This window comes from Myripristis murdjan, chromosome 16, assembly GCF_902150065.1.
Source record: "Myripristis murdjan chromosome 16, fMyrMur1.1, whole genome shotgun sequence".
Lineage (NCBI taxonomy): Eukaryota > Metazoa > Chordata > Actinopteri > Holocentriformes > Holocentridae > Myripristis > Myripristis murdjan.
Window position 1 is genome coordinate 32,013,714 of NC_043995.1, and position 23,243 is coordinate 32,036,956.

At 43.9% G+C, this 23,243-nt stretch overlaps 1 protein-coding gene across 1 annotated transcript; it reads left to right on the forward strand.

Annotated features, from left to right (window-relative positions):
- Positions 1 to 324: 324 nt before the first annotated feature.
- LOC115374332 (beta-2 adrenergic receptor) lies at positions 325 to 21,917 on the forward strand. The gene is made up of 2 exons (XM_030073188.1): positions 325 to 424; positions 20,557 to 21,917. Exons 1-2 carry the CDS (start codon positions 325 to 327, stop codon positions 21,585 to 21,587), a joined length of 1,131 nt encoding a protein of 376 aa, XP_029929048.1. The 3' UTR covers positions 21,588 to 21,917.
- Positions 21,918 to 23,243: the final 1,326 nt, after the last annotated feature.

A 23,243-nucleotide genomic window follows, 5' to 3' on the forward strand; every position in this document is an offset into this window, starting at 1 on the left:
AGGGGGGGTGGCCTGGGGCTGGGGGTGTGACACATGATGCTCCTCTGTCACTCTCAAACTTGTATGGGGTGTAACTGTGGGGCCCCCAGGAAAGGCTAGTGTGTTCTTCCCCAGGTCTAACACACACCGTGCAGCATGCAGGAAGTCCAGGCCCAATATGCAGGGATCCTGCACTGCTGCAACACACATCCTTAAAGTTAACTGACAGTCCCCTCACCTGTATGGTCACTACCCTACACTACTCTTCCAAGCATAGGGGCCAACGCACCAGTCACTGTTCGCAGCTTCACCACAGTAGGCTCCAACTGCATCCCTGCTGGCACCATGTCGGGTCTCACCAGTGTTGCAGTGGAGCCAGTGTCGACCAGGGCTGAGCATGAAGCCCCCGCCAGGGTGATAGGGACGTGGCAAAAGAAGCTGCTCTGTAGTCTGGTGGTACGGCAGCGGATACTTCTGTATCTTTTGCCTGACGGCAGCAGGGTAAACAGGCTGTGGCTGGGGTGGGTGTTGTCTTTTAGGATCCTTTTGGCTCTGCGCAGGCACCTCACCTCCCCGATATCACTGATGCTTGGTAGATGGGTGCCAATGATGTTTTGGGCAGTTTTAATCACTCGTTGCAGAGTCTTCCTGTCCTGGGCCGTGCACATCCCATGCCAGTTTGTGATGTTTCCAGTCAGGATGCTTTCAATCGCTCCTTTGTAGAAGCTGACAAGAACTTGGCGTGGGAATTTTGCTTTCTTAAGTTTCCTTAAGAAATACAGCCGTTTCTGGGCTTTTTTAACCAGGGCAGAGATACGTTAAGTCCATGTTAGGTTCTCTGTTATGTTGATTCCCAGGAACTTAAAACTGCTCACTTGCTCCACCTCAGCTCCATTGATGTAGACAGGGTTGTGTCTTTGCCTCTTTTTTTCGAAAATCAACTATCAGCTCTTTGGTTTTGCTGACGCTGAGCAGAAGGTTGTTGTCTGTGCACCATTTTGCAAGATGGTTGATTTCCTCCCGATATGAAAACTCATCATTGTTGGAAATCCGGCCGATGATGGTGGTGTCATCTGCGAACTTCACAATAGAGTTCTCTCCATGTCGGGGGTTGCAGTCGTGGGTGTACAGCGTGAACAGGAGGGGGCTGAGCACACAGCCCTGGGGCGCTCCGGTGTTGAGCACTAGAGTGAAGGAGGAGAGACTGCCAATCCGAACTGACTGGGGTCTGTTTGTGAGGAAGTCCAGTATCCAGTTGCAGAGAGTGGTACTGATGCCCAGTGTTCAGTTTTCCAATCAGCTTCATGGGGGAGATTGTGTTGAAAGCTGAGCTAAAGTCAACAAACAGCATTCTGATGTAGGTGCTGCTTTTCTCCAGGTGAGTGAAGACTGAGTGGAGAGCAGTGGATATGGCATCCTCTGTGGATCTGTTGGTTCTGAATGCAAACTGCTGAGGGTCCAGACCCAGACTGGCAGGGATGTTGTTCTTTATGTGCTGGAGAACCAGTTTCTCAAAGCACTTCATCAGGATGGGGGTGAGTGCCACAGGGCGGTAGTCATTTAGATTAGACACTGCAGACTTTTTAGGCACAGGGATGATGGTGGCTGTCTTGAAGCAGGCGGGAACACTCTCCTGTGACAGTGATATGTTGAAAATGTCGGTAATGACATCTACTAGCTGGTTGGCACATGTTTTTAGTACACGGCCAGGGATGTTGTCAGGCCCAGCAGCTTTACTCATATTCACTTTCAGCAGGACTTTCCTCACATCCACTGTGGATACTGACAGTGGCCGGTCCTCTGGAGGCGGAGTAGACTTTACAGCTGATTCCTTGTTGACGAGGTCAAAGCGAGCATAAAATGTGTTTAGCTCGTCTGGTAACGTGGCCTCACACATGATGGGAGCGCTCCTGCTTTTGTAGCCTGTCACATTTTTGACCACCTGCCACAAGTCTTTGCTGTTGTTGGTGTTGAGGTCTCTCTCCAGTCTCTGCTGATGCCTTCGCTTTGCCTCCTTGATGCCAGCTTTCAGTTTTGCTCTGGCAGTGTTGTAGGCTTCTTTGTCACCTGACTTGAAGGCAGCTTTTTTGGCTCTACATAGAGCTCTCACCTCTCCATTCATCCAGGCTTTCTCATTAGGGAATGATTTAACTGTCCTTGTTTTTACCACATCATCAGCACATTTGCTGATGTATGATGTCACTGATGATGCGTATTCTTCAAGGTCAATATGGTTCTCCTGGGTAGCAGCATCTTTGAACATCTGCCAGTCCGTGCATTCAAAACAGTCCTGTAGAGCCGCTGCAGCTTCATCTGTCCACACTTTAACTGTTTTTACAGTTGGTTTGACCCTTTTTGTCAGCTGGATGTAGGTAGGCAGGAGAAGCAGGGAGATGTGGTCTGACTGGCCAAAATGAGGACGAGAGAGGGCTCTGTAGCTGCCAGGAACATTGGTGTAGACATGGTCCAGTGTGTTGTTTCCTCTGGTGGGGATGTGGACGTGCTGGTGGAATCTTGGCAGAACAGTTCTGAGGTCTGTTTGATTAAAATCCCCAGCAACAATAATAACAGCATCTGGCTGTTTTGCCATCTGGCTGCTGATGACCTCATACAATTCCTGGAGTGCATTTTTTGAATTTGCATCCGGTGGAATGTAAACAGCAGCAACAAACACACTGGTGAATTCTCTAGGCAGGTAATATGGCCGACATCTCAGCAGTAAAAATTCAATGTCAGGTGAACATTTTCCATCCACTCTGACTGCACCTGTGCACCAAGCATCATTGATGTACACACAGAGCCCGCATGGCTGAGATGAGATGCATGGCTCACCATGGCAACGGCGGCGCACATGCACCAATTAGATGGCTCACCAAACCCTACACTCTTCCATGAGTGGGGTCAAAAATGACCCCAATTGAAATTAATGGGTTTTACACTGTAAACTTCAAAAATGTCTTTCATTTTGGTTAAAGATAATGATTTTGATTGTATTTTAGTCAGCAAAAGAATTATTTCATGTTTGATGTCCATTTATCACTTTTAATAAACATTTTATCAAAAAACATATTTTAAATAGGTCAAAAAAAAGTAAACATCCCAAAATTATCCCTATTAGAAACAATGTGTTTAACGCAATATTTCTTCATTTTGGTTTTAAAATAATGATTCTTATTATAGTTTGGTCAACACAAGAATAATTTCATGTTTTACATGTTCATTAATCACAGGGCTACTCAACCCACGGCCCAGGGGCCACATGCAGCCCGTATGTCATTTTTATGCGGCCCGCCACTATCATATAATAAAAATATTATGATTCTATCTAATCTTTTTGGGAATAAAGCCTCATTTTGTTGTAACGTGATCATTTCATAATTAATCATTGCATTACAATCTTTTATTCAGTGAGGTTTGGCCTTGGATGGAAATGTAGCTGTTTTCTGTATGTTTCATTCATTTTTAGACTAGTCATGTAGCCTGTGACAAAATATTGTTTAAACGTCCAAAACAGGACAGACATGTTTAGCTTGTGGCCCTTGGACACAGCTGAATTCTGCTGAGTGGCCCCTGAGCCATCTTAAGTTGAGTAGCCCTGATTTATCACCTTTCATTTGATCAAACTATTGCTATCAATGCAGCTATCAAAACGTCAACATTTATTGTTTGTGTGTCCGTCTGTCTGTCTATTCACATTCACACGTATGTACACACACACGCAGTGCCGGCTTTACCTGTGTTGGCGCTCTAGACAAAATTACTCCCTTGCGCCCTTCCATGCCTACCCCCCCCCCCTGTCTGCTTCTCTCCTGTGTCTGGATTGCAGCTTTTGTCATTCTACACCTTCCCGTTGCTTCAGTGATGTAGGTTGGTAGGCGTGGGTTACCTTCAGTCATCATATATATATTCTGAGGTATAAAAATGATGATAATACTTACATGTATGTTGCTGTGTAAAAATAACCTTCAGGGTGGTGAGACTGCTGGCATTAGATGTGGGGATCAACACTAGATGTATACCTGACATTCACAGTTGATAAAAATCAAAGGTTCCTAGGGTTAACCCTTGAAATTCCATAGAAAATGCTAGGGGTCATTTTTGACCCCACGTATGGAAGAGTGGGGTATTGATACAAAAAATGCAATTACTTAAAAAATAAAACAATTAGATACAAATCCAAATGGCCTCATGTCAAAGATGACCTATTTGAGGAATACATGGAAGATTAAATGATAAAAATTTAAAATGACTAAGATATTGCAAAAAAAAAAAAAAAAAAAAAAAAAAAAAACACCTCCGGGGTCATTTTTGACCCCACGTATGCACCATAATGAAAATGATGATGTTGGCCATCTCCATCAATAGTTAATGCTAAAATAATACTTAAAATGGGGTCATTTGTCTCTGTATGATGTATAGTTAAAAAGTTATGTCGATTTTAGAATTCCGTTTTTCAGTTTTAGGAAATCCAGTGTGGCAGCCAATATAGCCAGAATAAACAGACATTGGACAATATTTCAAGTTGGGCTCTTCAATATTTGTTTACTAGACATCTTGGGGATTGTAAATATACCAAAGTTAATTAAAAAAATATCAATGGGGTACATGGGGGAGGAGTTTCTGTGATCCAATTTTGCTGAATTTTAACTTTTTTTTTTTGTTTATTTGAGTTTTTATGTACAATACATGACCCAATCATGGCAATCCCCATCTTTCTCAATTCCTCATGTCAAGACAAAAAGAAAATGGGGTCAGTTGTCTCTGTGTGATGTATGGTTCAGGAGCTATGTAGGTTTAAAGTTTTCATTTTTCGCAGTCAAAAATCCAGGATGGCCATAAAAGATGGCCCAAAAAATCATACATGGGACAGGAATTTGCGATGTTAACATCAAAAATCATTTACTAGACACCTCAAGGATTACAAAAAGCTAGGTTAGAAAAATATATCTTTCGGGTGCATGGGACCCCCACCTCCCTACCAGATTAATGGCACTACTATCGTTTGTTAAGCAGTGCTATGGATGCTGGGACAAAAGACAGCTTGAATCTGTTAGCCCTGCACCTGCTGGCTCTGTAGCATCTACCTAACGGCAGGAGTTCGTATTCATGATATAAAATGTGTGATGGGTCTTTCAGAAATCTGTGATGAACATTAGGCCCGTTTCCACCAAAAGGTTCCTGGTAGTATTTGGGGGGCAGGAGCTGCTACAGGAACGTCCTCTGGCTCGTCCCTCTCACCTGCCGTGTCTCCACTGAGAGGGCTTTTGTTGCTTTCTGTTGACAGCACTGAGAGGGATTTTGTTGCTTTCTGTTGACAGCACATCGCACCGTGAGTAAATCCAATCAGTGCCAAGTAAACCCCAAGCCGCTGCCCCACCCAGGAGTTTTTCGGGGACACTCAGGGCTTTTTTTTTAGCCCCTGTAAAAGTTCAGGAACCCTCTCCTTCGGGGTGGTTCCGGCGGTGGAGACACGCGACAGCGGCCCCGGCCCTGTAAAATTACCCCGAAGTGCCAGTGGTGGAAACGGGCCTATTGTGTTTCGGTTAGGTGCCTATGTATTTATTTGGCCGTATATGAAGCCGTTGCCATGTTCAGTGATGGGTCATAAGTTGTTGCAGCGATTTTTGGGTTGATACCGCTTGTTACACAGATTTGGTGCCAAATTTAACCGTTTTTGCCCGCTGGAGAATTGACTAAAACGGTGAAAAATCCTCCTAAATACCATTTTAAGACAGCAAGACATCGAGGAACACCACAGGAAAAATCATTCTTTAACTTGGTGTCAAGTACGTTCGACATTAAAGAATTGATTTCTGTAAGAATTGCATTTTTCGGTGATTGGATGGCGAGCGTTCTGTTGTGAAAACGTTTCCACCGGGGACTATTTTCCCTGGCGGAGGAGGAGGAGGAGGGAGCGTTTCAGTGTGAAAAAGTCCTGAAAACACAACAGTGCTGCTGCTTTTAGGAAAACTCATGTGGAGGACTTTATTCCGCTGATGGAAAACTGGAGTGAAGAAAGTGTGAAGGCTCTGAAAGTTCATGTTCATATCGTAGTGGAATGAATGGAAACCAGCGGCTGGAGGAAAGGGAGGAGGAGTGATGTGGCAGCTCTGAAACCCCACTGCTCGCTTTGAGAGGAAATCAGCAGGAACATTTTGCAGATTTTACAGGGACGGTGCGTCGAGGCCTTGCCCTGATGCAGCCTCTCTCACAAACCACTCTCCTTACCGTGCTTACATCCTCCTCGGAGTCGAAACAAAGGCGGCATCATCCCCCGCTCAGACGTGACTCGGAGCGACGGCGCTTTGCATGCAGCCGATAACAACCCAGCTGCAGCACGAGGCTCTGCCCTGCACTGAGCCTCGCCGCCGCAGCTCTCCCATCTGTCGCTTGAAATCCACGCAGCGTCAGCCTCCGACCGCCCGCCCTCTGGAGGCTGACCCTGCGGGGCGGGGGTGGGTGGGGGGTGTTTAGGGTATGGAGGGGGCGTTTCACATCATGGTCAAAGCAAATTAACCCAGCCTTCGTTGCATCGCCTTGTGAGATGCTGTGTTGTCCTCCTCCCCCCTGGATGATCTCTGTGTCTCTATATGATTCTGTGTGTTTTCCCTCGGGTCTCCGGCTGCCTCTCTGCTGCTGCTGCTGCTCTGCGTCTCTGCTTCATGCTCGCATCTGAAAGCATTTGAAACCCCAAGGGGAAAAGCTGTAATGCCGTACTGATTCCTGAGTCCAGTCTCCACACCGACAAGCTCGTCTCGGTTTTGCCTTGGATTCAGACACAACGATTTAGAATGTGTAGGATTTCCCCCCCAAAAAACAAGTATAGTCTTATAAAAAATAATAATCCTCTCCACCATGATTTGTGAGCCACTAGCAGTGTGTGTTGGCTTGTGTGTGTGTGTGTCTGCAGATAAGGCTGCATCTGTCAATCCTGAGAAACTTAAACATTCTTAATCTTTTACTCTTTACTCTTTTTTCTGTCTTCTGATCCCCATCAGCTTCCACAAAGCGGTCACTAATCTTCCTGAGGTCCCACACGAAAACAGCACCAATTAAAAACAAGCAATAATTAAAATGACACGTATCAGTAACACAAAAAGACAAAAGTAAAGCTGAGCAAATAAGAAAAAAAAAACTCTACAAATGAACCTGCAATGACAACAAAAATGAATGTCAAATACACAAAAACAAAAATCTGAGACAGAAAAACCACAATAATATCTATAAGAAAAATAAAAGGAAAATCTGCTTTGAGTCTGTCTGATATGGATGGAGAACGTGTTCCAAAGAGAAGAAGCTCTTATACAGAACAGATTCCATCGCACATGTATTTCCAAATACATGTTGGAATGACATGCACGCTGTGTACTGACTGTTAGGATTTAAATTAGATTAGATTAGATTAGGACTTGTCTCTGCCTCAGTCTGGACTTGGTCATCAGAGCTCTGTCCAGCCGCCTCAAACTCATTCTCACTTTGGAAAGAGACAGAAAATGTCGTTTGCTGCTGTTCTGCAGGGGAAATGGTGTGGATTATGTTGTGTATTTGTGATCTGTGTCACTGTTTGCTGTTCAGTTTTTCCACATTTAAATTCTTAATGCTTTCAACTGCACAAACTAATCCCCAAATTAAGTCAAATTGTACCGGGGTGAAGGGAGACACACAGAAAGTGTCTGGATGGTTTTTGCACTAAGAGTAAGTGGACGTTTCATTTTTGTATTTTGGGTGGACTGTTGCTTTAATTTTTTTTTCTTTTTCTTCAAACAAGGTAAAATAAAAATCTGTTTGTTTCCGGGGCTGATCAACTTGTCATTTCATTGATCCTGGTTTTCTGATTTGTCCTTCTCTGCCCTGTTTCAACACATTTAAACTTGTTCCCAGAAAAAGTCCTGAAACAGGTGAAAGTGCACTGGAAACACGTGGGATTATCTCATCCCATCGGCAGATTTTGTTTAAAGACAAACAGGATTTTATCACTGACGTTGACACTACATGGAGATTTCTTGCAGTGTGGCGGCTCCTTCTGGGACCTGGACTGACTGTGGCTAAGGCGACGTTGCCCACAGCCCTGTTGGGATGTTTTTGAACATTTCTTGAGCTCTTTGTAATCCCGACCATGTGACCTCCACCTCCTGAGGAAAGTGTGAAGCTTGTGCTGATCTGCTCTCTTGTTTGAAGTCTGACGTGACACCTGCAGGTCTGCCTGACATTTACAGAGTCTCACGTCCCTTTGGCCTTGAAACACGGAGTCGACAAGACAAACAGATGAGCCGGAAAGCTTTTTCTTTGAAGACCAAAGGCCGGGAGGGCAGAGAAGAAATCTGCTATCAGCCGGCATTGAGCACAGCACACCGGCTCCTACAGACACGACGCAGGAGACAAACCAGGACTAAGAGACTTGAAGCTCCTCGTGGTGCCACTGAGGCAGCATCTCTGGATCTTTACATAGCACGGATCTGCATCCTCTTTCCAACCTGCACTGAAGTTTGCTCAGGCTCATCTGCTGACAACAGCCGTGTTGGTGTCTTAAAGGAATTTTCCAAAATTGAAATCTCCCTCTCCCGACTTCCCCAGACTGAGACCAGATGTTGGACTCCATTCTCTCCTCTGTACGTCCAGTGGTTCAGTTCCTAATGGTAGCATTTCCTGTTAGCTTAGCATAAAGACTTGAGGTCTATGGGAGTCGTTAGCCTGGCTGTGTCACAGTGGTCTGCACACCGCTGAAGGTAGAGGAGGATCCACCACCAGTGGCGGTTCTGCCCATGTTGCCGCCCTGGGCGAAATTACTGCCTTGCGCCCTTCCTTGTTGCCCCCCCCAAATAAATTCCCTACCTATTCGTGCCCTTAAATGCCGACCGGTGTCGCGCCCACCCTGTCAGGTCTGCCGGATCTGACAGGTGAGCGGCGCACACAGACTGCCATATACCTTTCATTATAAATTAACTTTTGTTCATATGCGGCTACAGCAGCACAACGGACAATGACTGTGCAATGCGGCTATTCCCAATACATGTGTATTTGCTTAGACCCCAATATTAGACGAGGGTGTTTTTTCAGGGCATTTTCAATGGAAAAAATATCGTCTTATACAGGGACGGTTTTTGCTATAGGCAGTGTGGGCAACCGCCCAGGGCGCAATCTACTTGGGAGCGCACGAGAAAAAAAAAATCGCCAGTTTTCTAGACTACCGTATTGACCCGCAGTATGCCGCAGCACCATCAGGCGGCATCACGCGAGCGTGTGGCACCGGCCGGTACCACGCCCACCCGGTCAGGTCTGCTGGATCTGACAGGTGAGCGGCCTGATGCCAGCTGGTGCCGCGGCCGGCTCGCGTGATGCCGCCTGATGGTGCCGCGGGGGTGGGGGGGTTGGAGTAGTAACATGAAAGGGTGCAAGCCAGTAATTTCGCCTAGGGCGGCAACATAGGCAGAACCACCACTGGTCTTATATTCAGATGAATACGGTTATAGAAAACTGCTTTGCAGCGCTGATGATTTTTTTTGTTTGTTTGTTTTGTTTTTTTGTTTTTTGTTTTTTGGCGCTCGTGCCGCCCCCCACGTGACATGAAAAAATGCCGCCCCGGGCGGCTGCCCGGTTTGCCCGTGTCCACCACTAATTACCTTCTCCTCAAATCACTCTGTTTTGTGTTTTTTTTTTTTTTTTTTTATTCACATGTATTTCAAATCCACTGTGAGCACGCCAGCTTACATGTGAGGATGCATTTTGCCTCACTTCACTGAGGAGCAGAACTAAGTTCACAGACAAAAACAGACTGCAGAATGAAGAAAAGGTTGAAAATGGGGAGAAAAAAGAGATTAGAAACCAGAGTACAGCTGCTGACCAAACCTGAGGAGCTCTGGCTTTGTTTGTCGAAATGGGGTTCTGGGAAATGTAGGAAATCAATAACTACAGTACAACTAGTCGAGGCAGGATGAGGGGGAGTGGGTTGAGTAAAAAATAAAAAAAACAAAACAAAACAAAAAAAAACCACACACACACTTCTTGTGCCGTCCCTGGACATTTGGGGTCCTCAGGCAAAAAAAAAAATGAAATTAAATTAAAAAATAAAAATCATTTGGAACAGAACAGATCAGTGTGGGTCCAAAAGAGGAATAACCTGAAAGATTTTATTTCATCCTATGAATCAAATTCACTTCAGTTTGCTCAGAGCCCATCACCCAGGTGTGTGTGTGTGTGTGTGTGTGTGTGTGTGGTGTCTCATTTACCTTACGGAAACATGCAGCAGATTCATTTAAATTCAGTGTGAATTTTTCTCATACATCTGAGTTTCTGCTCCTGGGAGCTCCGTCAGCAAGAAAGAAAAAATAATAAAAAGACTCACTTTTCTTATTTGTCCCAAGAATTTATTACAGCGGATTGACTTTTGCTCTCAAGGGGAATCAGGAGGAAGCATTCAGGTCTCACCACTGCTGGTTACAGATCACTAGTTACTCTATTAGAGATGTAACAAAGTAATGTAACTATTTTAATGACCTCATCAAAGTAATCTAACTTGGTACACTTGATTACTTTTGATTACTTTTCTAACAGATGCTGTAAACTGGACAGTGAAGCTGAACGGCGGCGTGAACCTCAACTCAACACGGGCTGGCAAATGTTTACTCAGAGTTCCTCAATAGAACTTGAATAAAGATTAAAACATTTTGATTTTTTTTTTTTAACAAATCACAAACAGACTGTAGATCAGGCCTGACGCGGTCGGCTGATCTCAGGCCCCGCAGACAGACGCGCTTTGATGTGATTGGCGGACGGGAGAGAGGCGGGGCGAATTCAAACGAGGGAACCAATCAAAGCAGCAGGATTGGAGTGTTATATTCCACATTCTTTTTACCAAAAAGAATAAATTCATAACAAAACCCCCCTTTGTATCACCGGCATTTGGATTAGTTACTGTCATTTAATTAACCCTCTGGTGCATGGCGGTCACTACAGTGGACAGCTGTTTAAAAGTCATTTTCTCCTAAATGCAATGGTTTCTATGGTGGAATTGCATCTCAGCTGTTAGAATGCTCTCTGCTAGGGTTGTCCCGATCCGATCGTGTGATCGGAAATCGGGGCCGATCACATGACTGAAGACTCGATCGGGACTCGGACGTTATGTCCCGATCAGGTATCGGATAAATAATATATATACATATGTATATTTATTGTTATTATTTTTAATCACATTTTCAATATATGGGCTATTAGTGATAAAAAATAAATGAGAATAAAATACCAACGTTTACAGGCCGGGTCTGTCTGTGACAGACACCACTGACCAGCGCATGCGCGGAACACGGCAGCACGCAGCAGTTTGTTTTGAAGCTGAGGTGTGTGATATCAGAGAAACTCTAATACAGTAGACGGGCTCTGGTGATATGCTGCTACTATCACGGACGGAATCGCGGAATTAGCCAAATAAAACGGAAACCGACTCCAAAAGGCAGATAAACTTTCCAGCTACAGCAGCGCACTGACATAGATTGTGAAATAAAGCGAAGAGGTGCCACTCCGCTGTATTTTTCGCTGGCTAACAGCAGCATACTGGCTTAGCTTGTCTATTCAGAGAAGAGGTATCACTTTGGCTTATTTTTCGATCTATGTTATCACATGCATACTACTGCTCATTCATTGGTAGCTGAATTGTTAGGTCTGTTTGATAAGTAATTTACATTGTTAAAACAAATAATAATTTAACATATTGTTACAGCAAAAAGTACTCTGTCAACCCTCAGGTGAAATAATTACTGATACATCCTCCTATCATTTTTGTTCAATCATTAATAACATATCATTTCCTGGTTTTATAGAAGTATCGGATCGGGACTCGGTATCGGCAGATACTCAAAATCAAATGACTCGGACTCGGACTCGGGGGCAAAAAAACGTGATCGGGACATCCCTACTCTCTGCTGCTCCCCTCCATTGAGGTTTATACAGAGACTGTCAGTTCTTGTTACTCAAAACATATTAATACTAGTAGAATGACATGGTAATACCAGTCCTGCATCCTTAAAGAAGTATGGAGACTCACAAAAGTGTTCATGCCCTAAGAAGAGTAAAAACACACAAGAAAAAAATCTGGACTCAGGCTTTCATAATTCATGCATCAAAGGGTTAATTTTTTTTTTTCTCAGTATCTGTAATGGATTACATTTCTGACATGTAACTAGTCACCAGACTGAGGTGTTGCGATGTTTCTCCAGAGATGAAGAAAACCGGATTTCAAGCAAGTTGTTTGTCATGAAGCCAACCAGCCATCATTCTGCAGCTCGTGAGCTCGTCGGCTGGAAAAAGTAATAAAACTGACAGTTTCATTTGGGATTTACCAGTCACACACACACACACACACACACACACACACACACACACCAAAAATGAAGTTTCCCATCCTCACAGTGAAGATCTGAGTGCACACGGCCTGTTTTCTTCTTCTTCACAGCGCTGTCGGATGCTGTGAGGCCTGTGTTGCTAAATAAATTATAGCCTAAGCTTAAAGATTAATTGTCATCTGCATGTGCTTTTTCTCCTGGGTTAACGCCTCATGTATTAATACCTTTATGAAGAAAACTGCTGAAGTTAAAGTCACGCAGAGAAAGAGATTTACAGCTGCAGGAAATCAGTCACCAACGTCAGGCTCATCTGGAGTTCACCTGTGCCCTGTAGACGAGGGACGGGATTACACCCAGGCCTTATGTTATTTAGCCAAAAAATAAAAAATAAAAGAAAGTGCCAAAAATCTGAGGGCGCACGTTCCCCATCAGTTTGAATGGGCACGATGCCACAGCTCTATAACCTTTTTCAATATCGCAGTGAAAAAGGTCACACTCCACCGCTGTGCTGATAATACAGCGGTGGAGTGTGACAAACAGCTTCATCCTGCACCTGCAGCACACACACACACACACACACACACAGTGATGAACTCTTCAATCAGAGGGTGATTTTCCCCTCTCAGGTGTTTGATTTGATGATCGGAGGAGCCTGAGGAGCTGAAAACCACTTAGGAATTAACGAGGAAAAAAGGGAAAAAAAAAACATCTGCCAGGTGAATTTCAGAAGTTTGGTGGAGAATTAAATGAGTATTAAAGATGCCGCTGACTGAAACTGCTGTGCTGCATTTTCCTAAAAAATGTCTCATTCAAACTAATCCTCTCCAGCATGACTGTGAGCCACTAGCAGTGTGTGTTGGTGTGTGTGTGTGTGTGTGTGTGTTGGTGTGTGTGTGTTGTTGTGTCCTGCCCTCTACCTGGGTTTTCTCGTCTTGCTGAGCTTGTGAGTCTTCTGGGCGTCGGCCTTTGGGTAGCAGGTGTGGAGCTCCCAGCCAATCACAGCGCAGCATGGTGCCAGATTGACAGCACCATGTCCAATAGGAAGATACTAAAATTATGGACGAGTAAAAAAGGAAGCGCAGCGAGGAGAAATGGCGCTCGTTCCACAGCGAGAGTGAATCTGGGGTTGTTTTCACCCGCTGAGCACTGAGGGAGAGGAGGAGGACGACCATTTTCTTCTGTCGCCGTCCGAGGAAAAGAAAACGGCAAACCACAGCAGACAAACTCTACTCGTTCTGCCTGTAACGCTTCACTAAACGGCTTTAAAAAATGATTTTCTAAAAGGCCTTTGAGCTGAATAATTCTTTCTTTCCAATTCAAAACGATCTCATGATGTCCTGCCAGGTCCTGACCCACATCACCTGTACGTTTTCTGTGTGAGAGATGGAGGTCGCTGCCCCTGACGCTCTGACGGAGGAGACACACAGCCTTTTTTTTTCTTCTTTTTTTTTTTGACCCACAGCTCAGCTTTTAGAAACTCGTTCAGAAAAACCTTGGCGCTCCGCAGAGACTCACAGCCTCAGACTGAGCCACCTCTGGAGAGACAGGTCAAATCCCACTGGTCCTTTCTGTTTCCCCGAGAGGTCACCTGAGGTCAAACACACACACACACACACACACACACACACATGCGTCCCTCTGGAGGCCTGTTTCACCTCGAAACATCTCGCAGAGAAAAGGCTGTTGTCTCTGCTCTGAGCGATGAAAAGACAAAAGATGGCAAAGGTGTGTGAGGTGAGGGAGGTGAACCGAGCCGTCTCACTACTGCCATCTAGTGAAAGCAATGTAACACACACACACACACACACACTTATTGCGCGGCAGCCTGCTGCCTGCAGAGCAGCTGTGCTGATGAAATAAAAACTCCCGGCAGGCAAATTCAGCAGGAAACAAGAATCCAGCGGTGCATCTCCACTGAACAGGGTCACTTTGAACTCAGCACCAAACACACAGCGCTGACACTGCATATTAACTAGGTTTGGGTTTTGAGGCTGGTAACAACGCCTGTATTTTTGGCAATAGCAACATTTTGCGATATTTTGTGCTACGTATACGTGTTCAGATTTAACCATAAGATTACATCATTTTATTCTTCTTATGGTGGAAAACTCTTTAACACCCACTCGTAAGGAGCTAAAACTCAATTAAAAGCCATATTAATGGATCACCGTCAAAACCCACGCACTCTCCATTAAGACCCACATGGCCCACACTAAAACTCTCCATTAAAACCTGTATTAATCACAACTAAATGTCTCCATTAAAGCCGTTGCTTATGGAATTAAAAGTGATATCTCGGCCTAAGCCCTCTGTTAATACAACACCCACTTGACCTCTCAGCAAATGTTCCTCATTATCTGGCAGAGCAGCGTTCGCCGCCGCCGATGAGGCGAGGGCGGAGCCGCTCTCATCCTGTAACGAGAGACTTGAGCGTCTGCCTCCTCATTCGCTGAGGGAGAAACCGTCCGCGGACTGCGTCAGATTCGATTTTACACCCTTAAAACAGGACGATAAACACATTTCATTTGGTTTACAGTCACTTTTTATCTGCAGAATATGGAGTTCACTCCCCTACAGGCGGATATTAAGCAAATTAAACAGATTTTCTGAAGGGAAAAATGCGTTAAATGATGCTCCTTTGAAAATGTGATGGATTTGTATTGGAGGCGGTAGAGGGTAAACACACCAAACCCTTTTTTTTTGTTATTTTTCTATTTTTTCTTTCTTTTTTCACACATAGTAGATGTTGCTCACATGATGCTAACCTTTTAAATGTGACGAATGCACCGAAAACGATGCTTTTCTCCGAGAGTGAGTGAGTTTTTCTCTGATAACCGCAGACTGCAGATCAGAAAGCGACCCGGCGGCCGAGCCAGCTGCAGGTTTAATAAAGCCTCCAGCCCGGTTTAAGCCGCTGTGACAGCCGCACCATACTGTGGTGAGAAACATCGGACCCCGTGCTGCCGGCCACGACCCCTGGATTAGGGATTACCCACACACACACACACACACACACATGCATACATCACAACACGTGGGATTACGCTTTTGTTGTGCTGTGTTCGCTGCTGCCCAGGAAGAGCTGGAGCCAAATCTGCAGTGGGCTGGCCCATCACACACACACACACACACACACACACACACACACACACACACATAGTTCTTAAACACGTTGTGAAGGCATCAAGTTGCTGTGGTGTGAAGTGTAGAAGAGATCAACCTTCCTGAGCTGAAACTAACTAACTTTAAAGGGAAATGTTAGCCGGGGGGAAGTCAAACTCAATGGCAGGAGGCTAACGGCTAACGGTTAGGTTTTTTTTTTTTTTCAAAATCGGTGAACTGTGCCTCTCATGACTATAGAAGTGCCGGTCACGCTGGTGCTACAAAAAAAGTTCATCTCTAATTTGCTCCAATTCAGAATCATTCAATCTTGTGCCCAAAAAAAAAAAAAATAAAAGTCCAAAAAACCCAAGATGGAGGCAAAAATTATGGCTGTGCCACATCAACTACTTTTACTGAACTGAACGCTGTCTGTGGTAACAACAACAACAACAGCAATAAGAAGAAGAAATTATAGGTTAAAGATCAAAGTAGCTGAATTTTGATTTAAAGTGTGAGCCACTTAGACTCTGAGAAAACTGAAAAAAAAAAAAAGAAAAAAAAAAAAGACGTGGAGTAAGCACGTCGTTTGATGGCTGAGTGGTTCTTATTGTTCTCTCTGATGAATTACATAAATAACGTTCTTACTCCAGGTGTTTGTCTTTCATTGTCATGATGAGAGTTCACACAGCTTGTGGTGTTTTCACTCCGTCAAGCGAACAAAAGTCCTTTTGCCATAAATTCAACAGAAAGCAGGATGAGGAAGAAAATATCACTTCTTTGGTCTGTAGCGGTGGTATTCAACCTGGGGTCCCGGGTCTGCCAGGAGTCCTTGAGGAAGTTCCAGTGGGTACCCAGAAAATATGGGGAATATTTCAATTTGACTATTATTTCGTAGACCAGAAGTTAGCCCAGTGAGAGAGTGTGTGAGGAGGACTGCTCTGTTCATGGGTCAAGTTATTTACTCCCATCTTCAGGGTTAAAATCTTGTATTTTTTCTGTTTTATTTTCTCTGACAGTTTATATTCTGGCAGCAAAGTTCACAGCCTTGTGGTCAGAGCTGCTGGTATGAAAAGTGTCTCCCACTGAGGAAAATTTCTAATTAAAATGATTGTAATAATGTCTGATTAGCCTTTTCTGTGTTTCTGCTGAACCCGGATCATAACACTTCAAACAGAGTAAAAAAAAAAGATGCCACTTTTTTCTCTATAGGCTATAAATATTCATAAATTCACAACACTGATCAGTGTTTGAAACAAATGGGATCATCTCATCCATCCCACTGGCACGTTTTTTTTATTCTTGAAGAAGAAGCAGATTTGAACACTGAAGCCTCCAGTGACTGAGTGTCTTGTTAATCTGGATGGTTTTGCAGCCCAGTACTTTACAGATTATAAACCAGGATATATATTTGTGCAGTTCTCAGTCTACAGTGTGTTACAGAGCTTTGGTTCTCAACCTCTGTGGTGTCGAAGATGTCCAACCTGCTACACATCAGGACCTGAATTTGATAAGCTGTATAGTTTCAGCCTCGTCCATCTGATAAGATTTATTTATTCCAGTCTAGACAGGAGCGAACAGGAGGGGAGAAACCTTGCCTTTGGTTTGTATGCAGCAGAGCCTGCAGCGACGTCCCATCAGGCCCATCTGGTCAGTAAACTTCATTCTGAGGCCATAGAGAGCCCTGTGACCCCCTCCAAATCCATATTTTAATTAATAATCAAGGGACTTTCCAACGTGGCAGGAGGGATGCTCCTCAGTATTAGGAAGGAAAGACACACACACACACACACACACACACACACACACACACTGCTCAGTGCAAAAAAGGGGGAAAAAGGGAAACCAAGAACCGACTCAAACAAGAAGTCAGCAGAAAGAGCAACAAACAGGCTATCACACATTATTACAATCATTTTAATTAGAATTTTTTGTCAGTGGAAGCCAGTTTCTTTGCCAGCAGCTTTGGCTCCAAGGCTGCCTGGCGATAAGAGAAAATAAAAAAGAAAATTGGACTGGCCATGACACCATGCATTTAGTCACAAGATGAAAGCGGAATTGAATTTTTCTTATTATAGAACCCCAACGCAAAAGGGTTGGTAAATTAAAGATTTACTGCGCTGTGCTCGGTTTGAATGAGCTGGTAAAAACCGTGGAGAATCACAAAGGGAAGTCGGATCATGAGGAATAAATGATCAATGAAAGGAATCCGGTTGGAGGATAAATTCTCTCTGCGAGTTCCTCTGCAGGGAAACGCGGCTGCCGCTCGCTCCGCCGCAACACTATACGGGCCATACAGCAGCCTATAGGCTACATCACTGTCAGCATGAACAACTGAGGCTGAGGGGGCTTCATATAGGCGGAGGATCCTCTGTCATCACTTTCTCAGCCAATGGACAACCCGGTGTTGGAGACACTTAACCGGCTCTGTGCTCCAGACCGGAGCAGTGCGCAGCGCGGCGCACGGCGCACGGCTCCGTCCCCGCTCCCGGCGCTCACCTCGCGCGTCGGAAAGTGACTTCTGTGGGAATTTGATCTTTTTCTTTTAACTCAGTGTCTTTTTTTTTTCATCTTGTATCCCGACGAGTAGCTGGGATTATTAACTGGAGCGACTCAGCTGTGTGGATTTGCAGTGGAAATGCCCGGCGACTCGCAGCTGCATCTTGATGGAGCCAGTAAAAGTGAGTGGGCTGTAAATAACAAATATGCAGTATTAGGCTACTGAACCTGTAATGTTTTTGAATGCACTTTTGGAAGCTACAAAACTGAATTACTGGCAATTGGGGAGGGGAGGCTTACGAAATGAACGTTAAGGTGGGTTTCACAGCTGCAGGAATATGGATGTGGAAATTCTTGAGGAGCCGTGAAACTGGCAGCGCGTTTTCCCGTAGAAGCCCAACATCACCGACACCGGGATCAGCCTGATTTTAGAAACTGTGAAACAGGAGGATACAATCATATTATATCTAGGATACTTCATTTCCTAACGCGGATCTCCACATAAAAATGAGGAGACGCACCGGAGAGTCTGCTGGACTGTCCGAACCTGCGCGTCGGGGAAGTGGGAGGTTTTTTTTTGTTGTTGTTTGTTTGTCTATTAGGCCTACAGTATGTAAAACAAATAAATCTTGTTGCAATGGTGTTTTATATTCTTTGCGTTGGCATTTTATCCAATTTCTTGGCACCCCCGTGAAGCAGCTCCTGTAATTTAGCTGTGACAATAAAGCTGTAGGTTAATTTGAAATGTATAAAGGGGGAAAGGTGACTGCATGTGGATTATCATTTGGTTTGGTTTCATTTCCAAGCCTTAAGTTTCCTGATATTTGCCTGAAAAAACAAAACAAACAAACAAACAAACAAACAAACAAATGGATGAGACTGCTGAAGCCACATGAGCAGCAGCTGCTCGGGTGGCAGCGCAGAGAGAAGTGACTTTAAAGCGCCTGTTCTGTCCGCTGGGCGGCACCGGGCGGATTAAAGCTCCGTTTATTTACTACAACGTGAAGCTGCTGGCCGCCTGGTGACGTCACCACGCCTCCGCCGGCTCTCACGTGCGCTGCCTGAAGGTGCGTCCGGTGACGTCAGACAGTGAGGGACGTGTGCAGCCCACTTCATGACGTCACCCTCTCCCTGAGCGCACTAAGGAGACCGGAAGTGTGTGTCATGGCATGGTGCAGCTTGTGATCTGTTGTCTTCTGCATAATTTATCCTGATGTGGTGGAAAAACTAAAGAGACGCAGAGGAGAAAGAGGAGAATGTTTCTCCTAATTTCTCAGAGACTGTTTCCTTTATTTTATTATGTTTTTTGAGAAATATATTTATTGGATTGTTCAGAATTAACACAACATATACACTCATAAAGGTCAACACACACACTGACAAAAAAATGCATTCTTTCTTAACTGTGATGCTGAATAACGTCACATCATCTTTATTACGTTACCACATTCAAATTTTCAAGTTGTTTAATAAATTGTCAGCTTTTTTAAAGGTCTATATTTTCCCCTTGATGGCGTATGTCATTTAAAAAGACTTTTAAACCATTTTTTTTCTGACACCACAGTGTGTAGCCTGAAGTGAGCGTAAGATGGTTGCCTTTTTATTTGCACCTGACTCAGGTGGGAGTACAGCAGCAGTGGCTTTTATTAAGTTTCCTTCAGGATGTGATGAAAGCCAAAGCTGTGAGGCAGGAACAGCGGAACAAAACACTCGCTCCGTCCAGTACAGCTGGTGTCCTTGTGATGCTCGTGTTATTCTGATGATCAGAAAACCTGGAAAAAGGATCATTTCAGTGAAACGTCACAATGCAGCACATCCTCTGCACAGACAGAACACCAGGATACACAAACACACGGCTGAAACCCCAGAAATACAGCGAGAACAATAACAGTCATCAGCAAAGATCAACATCATGACGACTCTATAATAAAAAGGCTTATGTATAAAATAAAAAGGCTTTATTTATTTAACACTATAAGTTTTGGTCTCAGTAGTTGGGCCTAATTTCACTTCTTTAATACAGACAGTTGCAAAATAATAATATTATCATTACGAGACATAATTGATATATGTTTTGACCAAATAAGGTGTAATGTACGCAGGTTTGTGGTGATGTATTTCCCCCCAGTATTTAAACAAACAGATGGATGGAGACTAATACATACCCTCATTCAGTGCAGGGGATAAAAAAATAAATAAATAATAATAAAAAAAAAATAATAATTTTAGCCATTAATGTTAGCTGGGTGCTCGGTCTGTTCATCAAATTATAAGAAGCCACAGCTACAAACCCATAACACTGACTTTGGCGTTCCTTTGCACTTCTCGGTGTAGGAGGTCGGATTTATTCCAGTTCTTACTTAAGTGCAAATCTCTATATGTCGATGACACTGTAATGAGCTACACAGTGACCTTATTGTACTCTGTAGTATCTTTTTCAGTCTCCTTTGCTGTCAAACTGTTCCTATAATATTCCTTATGATCTTGTAATGTAATAATATTCCCTCTTCATTCGGTATTTGTTGGAATGCCAAAGTTCTTTTTAGAATATAACCTCATTGTAGGGAATCGTTGAAACCTCCTAACATCGTGGTATGTTTTTTTCTTTTAGGCTAAAATGTGAAGGCTGCATCACTTCATCCAGTGGCTGAGACCGGCATGCTGACCAACATGGAGGAGGGAGGTGAACCGGCACACTGCACCGTGTGCTGCTGCACCCGGGCCAACAAAATCCTCATGGTGCTCTTCATGGTGCTGCTTATCTTCGCCATCCTGTTTGGGAATTTAGTGACCCTCGCCGTGGTCCTGGGCACCAAGCACTTCCAGACGCCGCAGGGTTACCTGAAGGCGTCGCTGGCCGTTGCCGACCTGGCCGTGGGAATATTCGTGGTGCCGCTGTCTGTCTACGCTGAGGTGTCCCTCATGATGACAGACTCGGCACCGGAGTGGACACTGAACAACTCGCAAACGGCGAGTTTCCACCCGTGCAACATCATCGGCCCTATCTTCGCCGGTTGCACTTTTGTGTCCATCAGCACCATTTTCCTTCTGACCATCGAGCGGAGCATCGCCGTCCTGCGGCCGCTGCACAAGGACTCGGTCATCACACGCAGAAGGACCACTATCCTCATTGTCTTCTCCTGGGTGGGGAGTTTCTTCCTGGCCGTGGCTCCCATGGTTTTCAGCAGCGAGATTGCTCTGGAGTACAACTCCTGCAGCCGGATGTGTAATTACGCCCTAGGGAACATCAGCGAGTTCCCCAGCCAGGCCTGGAACATCCTCCTCCTGTTCCCTGCATTCGACTTCACCCTCCTTGGTGGCACCATGGTGATCAACATCATTTCTCTGTCGACCATCAGGCAGCACTCGAAGCGCAGAAAACACCTGGCGGAGAGCGAGTGCCAAAGTGCCATCAAACCCACGTTCTCCGACATCAAGGCGGCGAAGACCATCGGGACGTTGACGCTGGCCTTCACTGCGTCCTTTACGCCCATCGCCGTGTTCGTGGTGGGGAACGTCTTAGGGAACCACTGGTGCAATTTCTCATTTTTCGCATTTTGGATTTTGGCCACCAACAGTTGCTGGAATGTGATTATTTACAGCGTGAGGGATCAGAAGTTCAGGCTGCGGGCACACAAGCTCTTCATACCCTCCCTGAGAAAGAATGCCACCTAAAAAAAAAGGGTTCTGTTTTACTGAAACACCAGGGAATAAAGACAAAAGACAACATGAACAGGAGCGGATCACGTAGATGTTTGTTTGGTGCACGGACACTTTGCACTCACGTTATCGTCAGTCTCATCGTGAGACTTGTCTGCATGTCCCGTGGATTGCTCTTGTGAAATTATTAATTTTTACATCATTAAAAGCATGAAGCATTTTCATGTCACAGTTAGTGGATATGAAACGTTCCTCTTGTCTTACTCTGTATAAACGTAGGGCTACTTCAGTGTGTGGAACGGTTGTTAACCTTTGCAGGCCCTATTCTTGTCACCCGGGTGTGTTACGCTGATTAAAGAATGATGTGGACAAAATGTGTTTTCTGATTCAAAATACATTTATTGGATAATGCTGTATGAACGGATGGACGGCCACAAACCACAGTTCAGTCACATCAGCAGCTTTTTATAATAAATAACTCACAACTCATAAAGAACACAACTCAACAGAAAAGACTCAATCCTCATCTTTATATAAAAAAAAAAAATTGGTGAGAGACGCTGGGTTGAATATAGAAATATAATTTTTCCAATAAAAACATTACACTTTCCACATTATTGTACACATATACCAGGAATACTGACTGACATCATTAATATCCCTTCATTATTTATCAGCACACAGGACCTGAGGGAACTTTCTTAAACGTAGTTATAAGATGTTTAAATGAGGTCTGACAAATTTTATATTTACATTTAAATAAAAAAAAAAAAAAAAATCTGATGTCAGTTTGTTGATCCAGAATCATTGAACTGATGTTTAAATATATTTATGGATTTTCTATATTTATTTATTTATTTGCTATTTTTTGTGTAAATTGTACTGACATTTTTTCTGATAATTTTTTTTTTTACTGTTTTCCCCCATATTATAAATAAGAAACCTTAGCAAATTCTTTTGATTGAAACTAACAAACACACAGAAAAAGGGGATGAGCAAATTATGAAAGACCTGAGAGTACGCAAGAAATCAGTAAGACGTAGCAAGAAAATTCATAAAAAATGACCAGACAGTTAACAACAAAGTTAAAAAAATTTAACTATGCCAAAAGAATATTACAAAAAAAAAAAAAGAAAAAGAAATTAAGTGGATTTTGTTAAGAGGGTGAAATTATTTTTTTCAAAATAAAAGCCTACACACAGGCTCAGGGGTTATGAAGAAAACATTCAATTAAAAAAAAGAAAAAGAAAAAAACTAACTGTGGGGATTAAAAAAAAAAAAATCATAACAACAATAAAACAACAAATTTGCCACTTGATATGTCACATCACGTCAGTTCCGCCCACATCACTGCTGATTGGCTGAATCAAACCCATGATGCCTCCAGACGACCAACAGGAAGTTGTAGAAAAAAGACTGGAGGGAAACCGGTATTTCACTACATATTATATAATTTTTAAAATAATGAAAGGATGAATGACGTCAGGGGTGAGAGAGGAAGAGAGGAATGAAGAAAAGAGGAGTGATGAAAGAAAGACGCAAGAAAGAGAAAGAATCTGTGAAGAAAACAAATCAGACCTACAGAAACTGAAAATCAAAACATGAGAAGTTTCTGCGACAAAATGTAATTCTGCAGGCTGTATACACACACACACACACACACACACACAC